The sequence below is a fragment of the Grammomys surdaster genome, unplaced genomic scaffold, assembly GCF_004785775.1.
Source record: "Grammomys surdaster isolate TR1022 unplaced genomic scaffold, NIH_TR_1.0 125688, whole genome shotgun sequence".
Taxonomy (NCBI): domain Eukaryota; kingdom Metazoa; phylum Chordata; class Mammalia; order Rodentia; family Muridae; genus Grammomys; species Grammomys surdaster.
The window spans coordinates 996472-1010281 of NW_021620524.1; the positions used below are offsets into that span (position 1 = coordinate 996472).

At 46.0% G+C, this 13810-nt stretch overlaps 1 protein-coding gene across 1 annotated transcript in view; it reads left to right on the forward strand.

Annotated features, from left to right (window-relative positions):
* Ccdc57 (coiled-coil domain containing 57) overlaps nucleotides 1–13810 on the forward strand; it is a 101350-nt gene that overhangs the window by 5861 nt on the left and 81679 nt on the right. The window contains exons 2-3 of the mRNA XM_028787976.1: nucleotides 7709–8123; nucleotides 9381–9489. Of these exons, the coding sequence (XP_028643809.1) occupies nucleotides 7717–8123; nucleotides 9381–9489 (516 nt within the window). The 5' untranslated portion in view covers nucleotides 7709–7716. The remainder of the gene's footprint in view (nucleotides 1–7708; nucleotides 8124–9380; nucleotides 9490–13810) is intronic.

Here is a 13810-nt window from a genome sequence, read left to right on the forward strand (position 1 = left end):
TTTTTTTTTTTTTTTTTTTTTTTTTTTTGGTTTTCCGAGACAGGGTTACTCTGTGTAGCCCTGGCTGTCCTGGAATTCACTCTATAGACCAGGCTGGCCTCGAACTCAGAAATCTGCCTGCCTCTGCCTCCCAAGTGCTGGGATTAAAGGCGTGTGCCACCACCGCCTGGTGGGCATATCCTATTCTGTCACATCTTTCTCTGATTTGTCATTTTTTCTGTCACACAATTTGACATCACTTTCAAGCATGGGCGCGTCTTTCTATAAACTAATTTTACCTTCATTGTTTGGGATTAAAGGTATATACTAAGGGTGTGTCTGTATTCCAGTTAGAGAGATTAAAGGTGTGTGCTAAAGGCTGAGCCACACCACAACCAGAAACAGGGTTTTTCAGTAAATAACACAATCTCAGGGTTTACAATATGATCAAATATCCAGCAACAAAAAATGGTTGTAGCTGTGGCTCTGGCGATTAGTGGTGAATATGATCTCATAGGTTTGAATTTTGTCTCCTGTGAGCATTTCAAGGATAGACTCCCTGAGCTTAGTTCAAGTCCTTCAAAATGTTTGAGTAAAGGTTATTGGATATTGTGATGATTAACATTGGTCATCAACTTTACAGTCTCTAGAATAATTTATGAGACAAATCTCTAGGCATATCTGAGAGACTTTCCCGATTAAATTAACTGAAGTGGAAAGACCCACCCTCACTGGAGGCAACATCATTCCATAGACCAGTGTCTCAGACTGAAGAGAAAGGAGAGGTAAAAGTTAACTTAGCAGCAGCATTCATCTTTTTTTGCTTTTTGAGTGTGGGTGTGACATGGTGACCAGCTGCTTTACATCCTTGCTGGCCTGCCTTTCTGGCTGTAACAGACTGTGTGCCAAACTGTGACCCAAAATAAGAAAGCCCACTTTTCCTTCCTTCCTTCCTTCCTTCCTTCCTTCCTTCCTTCCTTCCTTCCTTTCTTCCCTTTTTCCTCTCTTCCTTTTTCTCCCTCCCTCCCTCCCTCTCTCACTCCCTCCTTCCTTCCTTCCTTCCCTTCCTTTCTTTCTTCATCACAGCAATGAAACAGTAACTCATACAGGTGTTCACACAGCCATGACAAGATGATGGCACCCCTAGTTCTAAGTAGATAGTGTTCTGCACCAGACATGGGTGGCTTTTCTTATTGGTAACAAAGAGAGCCAAGTGCATCCAAGCTGCAATTCTTCACAGGAAGGAAACCAAGGGAAACAGCCACTGTGGAAGGCCATCCATCCAGACAGCTTGTTCTTAGTTTTGTTCTTATGCTTTTACAAATTATTCTTTTGTCTAGACTATAGAGTCTACTACTGCATATTAATACTTTTCAATTAATTATCAATCAGACATTTCTTTTTTAAAAAAATAGTTTCACATTTATAGACAGTTGAATGGAAGGGTTGTTAGTCCCTGTGTGTCATCTGTTGAGTAGAGAGCGCACTGTGCTTTTCATAGGCTCTCTCCTCGCTGACCCCTGATCAGCTTTTCATAGGCCTCTCTCCTCTGCTGACCCCTGATCAGCCACTGCAGGGAAGTTTCCTGGAGACTTAGGAACGTGGTGGGCACAGCAAGCCAGCCCTGCTGGCCCTGTGGGTAGGCTCTTTCCCTCTCAGATATACCTTTCTTAGGTGACTTCAGGACTTGGTCTTGAATTGTTTCCTCTTAAGGATGGTGTCAGCTGTTAAGAGAGCCCTGCTCCCAGCTTTGGTACTCTCTGGCTCTGTTGTAATCTTGTGAAGTCCCAGTGTCTTGTACCACCTGGAAGGCTGACTGCCTTTTCACATGAACCTTTTGCCTCCTGCTGCTCTCTCACTGGCCAGGTCCTGTGCTCAGGAGTGGTTCTGCATGCACACTTATTCCATACATACTCTTGCTGCACACTTGGGCTAGGCTCTGTGAGCTCTAGAGCTGAGTTCATGACCTGCTGCTGCACATGCTACCGTATAGTTTGTGACATCTTAACTCTGGGCCACAGCCCAGCATGAAGGATGTTTGCACTGGGGCTCGCTTTGTCCTGTGCAATAATGAGCATGTCTTGCAAATGAGGCCTCTGCTATCTGGAAGCTCATAAGCTCCATGGTTAATCACATCTTTCAGGAAGAATTGTTCCATCTTCCCAAATCCAGAGGTTTCTAAGGCTCTCTAGACTTCACAGGTATGCTGGCAACACCCCATTAGATTTTCAAAGAGAAAGAGCGAGAGAAAGAAGGAAAGAAAGAGGGCTGGTGAGATGGCTCAGTGGTTAAGAGCACTGACTGCCCTCCTAGAGGTCATGAGTTCAAATCCCAGCAACCACATGGTGGCTCACAACCATCTGCAATGAGATCTGATGCCCTCATATGGGTATCTGAAGACAGCTACAGTGTACTTACATATAATAAATAAATAAAACAATCTTTAAAAAAAAAAAGAAAAAAAAAAAAAAAAAAAAAAAAAGAAGGAAAGAAAGAGCCTAGTGTTCCACTTGTTCATTTCTGAAACAGGGCCTCAGCACTCAGCCTAGGCTTCAAAATCAAACTTCTGATCCTCCTGCCTCAGCCTTCCAAAAGCTAGAATTTCAGGAAAGTGCCATCTCACCTGGCAAGTTTAATATTTTAAAAATGAGAGAGAGAGAGAGAGAGAGAGAGAGAGAGAGAGAGAGAGAGAGAGAGAGAGAGGGAGGGAGGGAGGGAGGGAGGGAGGGAGGGAGGGAGGGAATAACAAAATGGATGTGCTCCTCTGCCCAATGCTGCACTGTTGGCAGAGTCTCCTAGACACCATGAACATTGCAGATGAAGTCTTGCTGTCAGTGGGGCCCCACTTCCTCCAGAGGCTTCTGTAGCTCCCCTGAGAAAACCAGGTGCTTTGTAGGGACAGCTGTTAGCTGGCAGACAGACTAGCTGGACACTCTAGCCCTGCGGTGCTTGAAGATGATTAGCCTCATGCGGAACTTTTGGGATCATCCTTTGATGAAATTTGTACAGAAGTAGGACAGGTGTTCTGTAGTGTGTTAGAAGGAGATGAACATGGAGGGGGTGTGGGGCACCAATCCCTTGAATCAAGGGACGCTTGAGCCGGTGGGCTCTGAGACTTGCAGAAGCTTGTCTCTTTCCCTGGATGGTGTGTTACATCATTTGCCCTCTGCTCCCCAAGTTGCTGTCTACACAGAGAGACCCCAGTTTCACTGAAGAGCACAGGGTGCCACACTGTCTACCTGGTCAGGAGGTCAAAGAGGAAATGACAGGGATAAGTACCCACTGCCTGACTAGGTGGACAGAAGCTTCATCCATGGTGACCTGCTGAGTTTCAAAAACCTAGCAGTAAGAAATTGCCCCAGTTAAAACAAAAACAAAACCAACTAGAAGGCCTTTTAGGTAGAGAGTAACATGTTCTGTGCCCAGGAACAAAAGTATCAGCCTTAGGCCTTCTGGGAGCAGCTAGAAGTCAGAGAGTGCTGCAGCAGACTCCAGCCCAGGGGTCTCAGGATGCAGTCCCAAAGGATAAAACGTATTTGAAATTTCCAGAAGCTACAGCAGATGTTAAGCATAATGGTATCACACAATCAGATTTCCATATCAGAACACTAACAACCGGAAGCCATGCAGCTGGTGCACTGAAAAGACACGTAGTAGTTGAATGGCTTAGGTGGTTCCAGCACTCTAGGCCACCTCAGTTAGGCATCTTAAAGGATTTTTCTGGTAGCCATGGGGCATGTTTGTTACTTTTCTCTTTGCTCTGAGAAGAGCATTTAAGGAAGGAAGGTCTCTTGGCTCACAGTCTGAGAGTGTAGACTGTTGTGACAGGGGAGGTCTGGTGGCAGGAATGTGAGGCAGCCAAGGTGTAGGCATCAGGGATGAGGCAGTGAAGACTCAGGCCCGTTAGTGAGATGAGCAGACGATTGTGCAGGATGCAGGAACTGAGCAGAGCTATGGGGTGGATGGCAGGCAGACAGGCAGACAGGCAGACAGGCAGGCAGGCAGCAGGCAGGCAGGCAGGCAGGCAGCAGGCAGGCAGGCAGCAGGCAGGCAGCAGGCAGGCAGGCAGGCAGCAGGCAGGCAGGCAGCCAGGCAGCAGGCAGCCAGGCAGCCAGGCAGCCAGGCAGCAGGCAGGCAATGAGCATCTCCTGAGCTCCAGTGAAGGATGGCTGTGGCAGTTCTGAGAAGCCAGGCAGCTGTGATGGGTGGTGGAGCTAGGACTTATGGCAGGTAAACAACAGGATGAACAAAGCTGACACAGACCGTAGTCTGCTACAGGGACTCCATCTCAGGATGCTCGAGGAGTTCTGGGACCTACAGTGATTGTCACTGGTAGACCAGCCTCTTCTGGATGCACCTAGGGGGTCCCTTGCTCCAACTTTGGTTCTTTGTGGCTGCGCTCAGACTCACTGTGCCACTGTGCCCTCCTCTAAAGTCAGGGACTTGGTATAACCAGTGTTTTGTTTGTGTCTCTCTACAGCCGATGCTGGGACCCCTAAAGGGTTGGGGACCCTGACCAGCTTTGAGAAGCTTTGTCATGCTTGTCCCCTACATGCTGATAGAAGCCTCTCTGTGTAAGAGCAACAGGACAGGGCTAGGGTTGTACAGTTGCTGAGTGGCCCAAAGCTCCTAGCAGATATGCTGGTCCGTTACAGAGTACCTGCCAGACCCTGTCTTAGGTGATTCAGTAAGACCTGTTACAGAGCTGTGCCCACTGTCTGATGGAAAACCTCTTCTTTCCTATGAGATGCACTCTTGGTTTTTCAGTCCTGGTGATATATAATGATTTGGACTGTAATTTTAAACTTTGTTCATTTATTTTTTATGTCTGTGTATTTTCTTGTGGAAGTTTTAAGTGTACCATGTATATGAAGGAACCTGTAGACTCCAGAGGAAGGCATCAGAGCCCCTGAAACTAGGGTTACAAATGCTTATGAGCTGTCATGTGGGTGCTGGCAAAGAAATCGGGTCCTCTACAAGGGCAGTGAGTACTCTTAACCACAGAGCCATCTCTCCAGCTTGACTGTGACTAGTTCTTCTTGTCAATAATTTCATGAGTTACATTTTCTGTAAGTAGTATTTTGTATATAGAGAGCAGCTACTGGCTTAGGAACTCTGGAGTTTATGTAAATGCACACCATAGCACACGTGACCTCACCAACGTTATACCATATACAGGCCATGCTATAATATACTCACGTGACCTCGCCAACGTTATACCATATACAGGCCATGCTATAATATACTCACAAACCTTCACAGCACCACACTCTCATACACACACACTACAGTACAACACTTAGCACGCACATACACACACTCAACACATACATCATGCCCCCACAGACATATAGCAGACACAAAAGCAATCCCTGTTTTTGAGTTTTATGTCTGTGACGACCTGCTCATTGTTGATTCAAATAGAGCGAGGCAACCTACATTACCTTCACTCTGGGCTATCTCAGGGTGCTGGCCATGGGCTATCTCAGGGTGTTGGCCATGATTATTTTCACCTTCTCTGTAAATATACATAAGACTAGTAAGTTAAAGTGATCCAGGACAGTGTGCTTTTCTTTCTAAAGAAGACTCACTTACAGAGAGTCATGCTGCCACCTTCTTTGGGGTGACAGTGATACAAAACTGTTACTGCAGAAGCCTCCATGTGCCCTGGGAAAGACAGTTGGAATCCGATGGTGACATCAGAGATGAACTCTTTTGCCTCCCCTTGCTCACACTTGGCTCTTGTGCCTAGGTGATGGTGCCCGCCACTGTTGACCTTATATACTTCCCTGTGAGCAGCCTTGGGTTAGCTGTATAAATAAAGCCAGGAGCCCCAAGAAAATGGCTCTATATACAGAAAAGAACAACCCCCCCCCCCCGCCGGGGGTTTTGTTTTGTTTTGAGACAGGGTTTCTCTGTATAGCCCTGGAACTCACTCTGTAGACCAGACTGGCCTTGAACTCAGAAATCCGCCTGCCTCTGCCTCCCAAGTGCTGGGATTAAAGGCGTGCGCCACCAACGCCTGGCTCAGTAAGTGGTTTTTAAAGATTTGTTATCTATTTGGCAAAGTAGTTTTATATAATGTTGGATCTAATTTTTTAAAAATTAAGACTTTAGCCAGACACAGTGGTTCATATCTATTACCTTAGCTATTCAGGAGGCTAAAAAAGGATTGAGGATTCAAGGCTAGCCTGGGCAACTTAGCAAGACTCCATCTCAAAAACCACTGGACTTGTATATTGTATCTTTTTCTAAAATTTATTTTATTTTATTTTATTTTATTTATTTATTTTTTTTGGTTTTTCGAGACAGGGTTTCTCTGAGTAGCCCTGGCTGTCCTGGAACTCACTCTGTAGACCAGGCTAGCCTCGAACTCTCGAACTCAGAAATCCGCCTGCCTCTGCCTCCCAAGTGCTGGGATTAAAGGCATGCGCCACCACCGCCCGGCAATTTATTTTATTTTTATTGGTTATTTATTTATATTTCAAATGTTATCCCCCTTCCCAGTTTCCCCTCCACAAACCCCTATCCCCTCTCTCTTCCCTCTGCCTCTGTGAGGGTGCTCCATCACCTGCTTGCCCACTCCCACCTCAGTGCTCTAGCATTCCCCTCCACTGGGGCATCAAGCCACCACAGAAACAAAGGGGCTCCCCTCCCACTGATGCCAGGTAAAGCAATCCTCTGCTACATATACAGCTGGAGCCATGGGTACCCCCTGTGTACTCTTTGGTTGGTGGTTTAGTCCCTGGGAGCTTTGGGGAGTCTGGTTGGTTGATATTGTTGTTCTTTCCAATGGGGAAACCCCTTCACCTCCTTCAGTCTTTGCCCTAACTTCTCCATTGGGGTGCCTGTGCTCAGTCTGATGTTTGGCTGCCTATATCCACATCTGTATTGGTCCAGCTCTGGCAGAGCCTCTCAGGAGACAGCTATATCAGGCTCCTGTCAGCATGCACTTCTTGGTATCAGCAATAGTGTCTGGGCTTTGTGTCTGCAGATGAGATGGATCCCTAAGTGGAGCAGGGATCCCTAACAAAGGGGAGATAGAATCTGTAGAGATCATATCCAGTGGATAGACATGGCCCACAGTTGAGGGATGAGGCTACCCACCAACCTCAAAAATATTAATCCAGAATTCCTCCTGTCAAAAGGAAATGCAGGGACAAAGAGTGGAGCAGAGACTGAAGGAAAGGCCATCCAGAGACTGCCCCACCTAGGATCCATCCCCTCTGCAGACACTAAAATTACTTTTATAACTGAGCACTGGTGGCACACACCTTTAATCCCAGCATGTGGGAGACAGAGGCAAGTGGATCTCTGAGAGTTGAAGGCCAACCTGGTCTACAGAGTAAGTTCCAGAACAAACAAGCTAGACGGAGAAAAGAAAAAAACAAAAAAACAAAAAAACAAAAAAACAAAAAAACAAAAAAACAAAAGCAAGCCGGGCGGTGGTGGCGCACGCCTTTAATCCCAACACTTGGGAGGCAGAGGCAGGCAGATTTCTGAGTTTGAGGCCAGCCTGGTCTACAGAGTGAGTTCCAGGACAGCCAGGGCTACACAGAGAAACCCTGTCTCGAAAAACCAAAACCAACCAACCAAACAAACAAACAAAAAGCAAAACCCAAAAAACAAAAACAAAATAAACAAAAAACAAAAATAAATACATAAATAAATAAGTTTTTCTGATTCAGAGTCCCTAATGGTGTGCTACTTGTTTCCTTCTTTGCTGCAGTTGTCACCATGCTGCCGCCGGGCTCAGAGAGGGAACTGAGTGAGCTTTTGGCTCGAAAGGAGGAGGAATGTCGAGCCCTCCAGGCCCACCGCGCACAGCTGCAGGAGGCAGCTCTTCAGGCTACTCAGAGCCGCCTGGAGGAGGCACAAGGGAGGCTACAGCGCCTCCAGGAGGACTTTGTTTACAATCTTCAGGTGCTGGAAGAGCGGGACCACGAGCTGGAGCGCTATGATGTCGAATTCACCCAGGCCCGCAGGCGGGAGGAGGTCCAACAAGCAGAGGCCAGTGAGCTCAAGATAGAGGTGGCCAAGCTGAAACAGGAACTTACCAGAGAGTCCCGGCGCATGGAGGAGCTGCAGCATCAGCATGAGCTAATGCTGCAGGAGCATCGCCTGCAGCTGGAGCGTGTCCACAGGTGCATGACCCCTACAGATGATCGTGTCTGGTGCCCTGTGAGTGCTGTGCATGTGCCACAGGATGCCCAGTAGAACTCTATGAACTTTTCCTTAGGTCTCAGCCCAACATGTTTTGTTTTTGTTGTTTTGTTTTTTACCTAAGATCTCACTGGCTACCCTGGAACTTACTTTGTAGACCAGGCTGACCACAAATTCAGAGATCCGCCTATTTCTGCCTCCTGAAATGCTGGGACTGAAGGCATGTACCACTATCCCGGCATGACAGATGCTATCTGCTGACACTCTCAGCTTTAGAGTTGGATGGAAGCTGTTGGCTGCTGAGTTTTAGCAATACATTCCACAAGTTTCACCTAACATGCAGAGATGTTGTGTCAGACAAGGAGGTCTTTAATAGATGTTCTGTAGCACCTGTGACTCAGTCAGGAAGTGCTGCTCAGTCACTGTCCAGAGGAGACTCAGCACAGATGTCAGCTCACACTTGGAAGCTGAAGCTGCTTTGTGTTATTTTGTGACTCCTTTTCTTTTTTCTTCAAACCTGAGACCTTTCAGTCATGTTCAGATACTTTGTCAGTCACCAGTTGTTAACTACCCCCACAAATCCTCAGGGCTCCATTTGTTTGTTTGTTTGAGACAGGGTTTCTCTATGTAGCCCTGGCTGTCCTAGAATTTGCTCTGTAGACCAAGCTGGCCTTGAACTCACAGAGATCTACCTGCCTCTGCTTGCCAAGAGCTGGGATCCTGATTAAACAAGGTAGTGACCTGGGTTCTATTTGTACTTTAGTTATCAAGTCTCCGTTTGATTTGTTGTATCTCCCTCTTTGCTGAGACTCCCTGTATTTCCCTTGGTTTTTCTAAATGTCGGCATCTTTCAATAATTAACTTTCCACTTCATTAGATAGTCCTGACTGGCCTGAAATTCACTATGTAGACTAGGTTGGCCTTGAAGACATTGATTAGCTTGTATGCCTCCTAAGTGCTGGGATTAAAGGTGTGTACCGCCATGCCTGGTCCTTTTCCTGATTCTTGTTTGTCAACCAGTTTGTGTTCTGTGTTGTGTTTTCTCCTGTGCTGTTGGTCCCTTCATTTAGGGATGGCAGGCAGGTTCAGGTCAAGCAGAAGTCCTACTTCTTAGAGGCTTGTTGCATGCAGTCCTGCAAAAGTCATGTACCAGCTCCATGGGTGAGGTGCCCCCTGCAGTGTATACAGTCAATGAACATTCAGTGTGGCTCTCTGAACACCCTGTCTGCTTTCCACAGTGACAAGAACAGTGAACTTGACCACCAGCGGGAGCAGTACGAGAACCTGAAATGGAAACTGGAGAGAAAACTGAAGGAACTTGATGGTGAACTTGCTCTGCAGAGACAGGTAGAGCATCGCTGGGGTTGGTTCTCAGGTGCATTCCTTGCCAAGTTTGAAATCTAGATGGTGAGGGGTTCATAGAGGATACTCTCACAGGAGAAGGGGATCCTTGGGCTGATTTCTGCTGTAGGGCTTTGTTGGGTGCTGTGAGAGGTGTACAGATCTTTCCTGGAACTCACTGCCACTGTGTTCTTTTCTCATGTACCAATCAAAAGTCTCCAGGGAAATGACGATGCAGAGATACGCAGAAGCACATTTATTGGTGAACTGATCCTTAGAGATCTTGGAGGCTGCCTCACTATCTACCATGCAGGCTGCAGAACCTGGAACTTGTTTATGTCTGAACCCAAAGGCCCTAGAAACTGGAGTGCCACCCTGTAAGGGCAGGAGAGATGAGGTCAGGACTCAAGCAGAGATCAAAGGCGTGTTCTCTGGTCTTCAGACTGGCTGACATCACCTGTACCAGGAAGATGGGTCTTCTTTATGAAATACACTGATTCAGATGTTCACCTTGCTTGGAAGCTTGCTTGCAGACATACCCAGAAATAATCACTTACCAACTAGCTGGGAAGCCTTGCCAACCAAGCTCCACTACACATCTCCCCATTGCTATAACATATTTAACCTCAAAGTAAAGACACTAGAAGGTTGTCCTCCCACTGAACCTGAGACAACAGTTGTGAACATAGTAACAAATGTGCTATTCTTCCCAAGTATGTAAGGGAACATTTGTTTGTTTTAAGGCTGTGTGCACACCTTTAATCAGCTCTTGAAAGACAGAGGCAGGGAGATTTCTGTGAGCTTGCGGCCAAAACTACAGAGTTCTAGGACCTCAATTTTGCCTCAGCCTTCCAAGTGCCTGTGCCGCCTTGTCCAAATAAACTTTTAATGAATGCTCACTCTTCTGATATCTATAACTTTAGTACTTTAATCCAGATTTGGTAATAATCAATCAATATTATGTTATATGACAAAAGAGTAGGAGAAGAAAGAAAAAAAGATAGTTGCATCATACATGTGTCTATATTACACACATATTATTAACAAAGTAGGAAAGGATCAATTGGGCATGGTCATGTGACATTGTCATAGCAGTCACAGAGAGTGCAAGTGTTGAGACCCTGTAGGCTACACAATGAAAACTTGTCAGGAAAACAAAAAAGACTGAGTGTGCAGGCCTGGGCTGGAAGTGTGTGGCCCTGACAGGGGAGATCCTGTCTTATTGAAGCAGAGGTTGTAGTCTTTATTTGAAGTGGCAGAAGAGATGGCTTCAGCCTTGATGGTAATAGCAACAGCCACTTTTCAGAGGCATTGGAAGAGATTCAGCAAGGGGATGGCTCTAGAGGCTATAACAAAGGCCAAGACCAAAAGCCTTCAGAAGATGCACACCGTGTATTTTCACTTAAAATGTATTACATTAATTTGTTTGTGTGTATATGGGGGGGCAGACATACACATGCTGTAGCATGCTTATGAAGGTCATAGGACACCCTCTGGAAATAAGTTCTCACTGTCTACCATTTTAGGTCCCAGGGAATTGAACTCAGGTCATTAGGCTGGGTGATAGAGTCATCTCTGTAGCGAGAGCATGTGTTCATGTTTGAAGAGTCCTGCATTCCTGTGGAGATGAGTTTGTAAATGTACCATAGAAGACAGTAAGATGCCTTTTTTTTTCTTCTTTTTAAAATTTTATGTATATTGGTGTTTTGGAATGTATGTGCATACCCACAGAGACCAGAAGAGGGCATCCATCAGGTCTTCAACTGGCATTGCAGATGGTTGTGAACCACCATGCAGATGCAAGTCCTCTGGAAGAGCATCCAGTGCTCTGAACCAGAGCAACTTCTGCAGCTCAAGGTGCCTTTTTTCAACACTTCTGCTTATTTAGGAACCAAAAGACAAATTGGAAAAATGGATGAAACATTTGAACGACTCAGAGATTTTTTTTTCCACTTAAATTGTTAGAAATCTTGAAGACAGCTTACTTTAAAAATGACATATAGACACCTATAAGTTATATTGACCCCTAAAAGTTGCTGCCACTGCAGAGATTTCTGCCTCATCCTCCAGATGAGAAAGGTCTTGCTAGAAGTGGTGGTGAGGTCAAGGATGAGGAGCTGAAAGTGGTGGGTTTAGAGGGCAGAGAGGAGGTGATGTCACAACTAACACACTTCCTCTTTAGCTGTGGGATGGGCTTCTTCCGTGATTGGAAACTTGAGTCTTAAGCAACTTTGATGATGTCATTCTGACAGTGGAACTGAAATGTCAGTCTCATGTAAAAACAAGTGGAGAACAACAGTAGATTTTGCTCTAAAAGAGCATGAACAGACTTGGTATTTTATACAGAGCCTGACAGTCTGTGAATGCTTAATAAATCAACATGAATTTTCATTAGAAATATATTTGAGTTTTTTTTTTTCAAAGATTTATTTATTTATTATATATGAATACACTGTAGCTGTCTTCAGACACACCAGAAGAGGGCATCATATCTCATTACAGATGGTTGTGAGCCACCATGTGGTTGCTGGGATTTGAACTCAGGACCTCTGGAAGTGCAGTCAGTGCTCTTAACCACTGAGCCATCTCTCCAGCCCCATATTTGAGTTTTTAAAATAAAATGTTCCTTTATTTTAAAGACAAAGGAAATAAATACTTATATTCCACCATGTCTGGCCCCTCTGGCCATAATCACAGAGCATGGTAATACCAGAAGATACCTCAGGAATCTTCCTGACCTCCACTGTGGTATAGTCATCCAGTACACCCTGGGAGTCTGGCCTGTTAACCTCAGTCAACACCGTTGTTCCTTTCCTCACCCATTGACCCAGAGCTGGAGGGCTCAACATGGTAACAGTGCCTGAGAAGTCCAGTGGAGCCATGACAGTGCCTGTAAGTCCAGTGGAGCCATGACAGTGCCTGTAGGGAAATGTCCCACTCTGGAATCAAGACTTTGTGAGGCACACGCAGCAGAGCGCAGTGCCCTGGGAAGGGAGGTAAATGTTTTACTAGAGGTGATGATGAGCAATGCTGTTCTTACCGCTACCTCTCAATTCCTGGACTCATGAACTGTTGCCTTGGCAGAAATGACCATTTATTGAATTTCAATTCAGAGCTTATTCAGCCTTCTAGAACTCATTTCAGCTTGGCACGTTAATGCCACCTAGCTGGTACTGTAAATTAATCTTCAAAAGGCCATTTCACTGCTCAGTCAAGCCAGCTGCTCGATGGTGAAACCATGGTAAGATCCATGAATCTTAAAACCACAAGCCCACTGAGTACTTTGACTGTGAAGTGAGTTTTTTTGTGGCAGAAAAAATGCTCTGTGGAATATCATCCCTGTGGATAAGGCGTTCTGTGGTCCATAAGCTGTAGTGGTAGAAGCATTACATGAAGGGAAAGTAAGTCCATACTCAGAATAAATAAATATCTGTTCTAATAAGGATACAGTGATGTCAGCTCCATGATGGCAGTGGACCAATGTTAGTCAGTCTGCCACCAGGTCTCTGGCTACACATCCTGGGAACGACACTGTGGTAGAGCTCAGTGCTGGGCGTTGCTGCTGGTGGAGTGGACACTTAGCAGTAGCTCAGCCAGACCAGCCTTGCTGAGTGGGAAGTTCACGTTGCTGAGGCCTGCCTCCATAGCCACACTGCTCTTGAATCCCCTGGGCAATTATAGGGACGACAGAAGAAAGAGATTGAGGTTGTTTGCTGTCTACAGAACAGGCTGTCTAGTCTGCCATCCAGCCAGGCCATTGCCTGTGGCATGTGAATCAGAATAGAGTTGCATATTTGCCCAGTTGTTTTCTTCCACAAAGTGAGTTTACTACCCGGAGTCCTGCCTACTGGGAAGGATTGCTGTCCTTCAGGAATATCCTGGGGAGAGCCTGTATGTTGAAGCTGTGCACCCTCAGGTGGTGCTTGAAAACCATGATACAGCCAAACTTACTTATCTTCCTCTGTGAACTGCTAATAGGAGCTCCCCCTGAGGCCACGGATGCAGGCTTTAGAGAGAAGGCCCAGTAGCAGGAATGAGGGCTATAGCCTTTTAACTCACTGTACTCTTGTAGATACCATTTTTCCTTGATGGTGTATTACATGAAATGTCAAACTATAGCTTAGTGAGTCAGATGATGAACCAGCTGGAGTCTTGTGGTAAATTGGTGGCTTATAGCCAAGTGTTTGGGTTTAGACCGAGACCCAGTGGCTGACCAAGAGTTTACTGACAAAAAGGAAACAGGGAGCCTGGCTTAATGGTGCACACTTTAGACACTCTCTCTCTCTCTCTCTCTCTCTCTCTCTCTCTCTCTCTCTCTCTCTCTCTC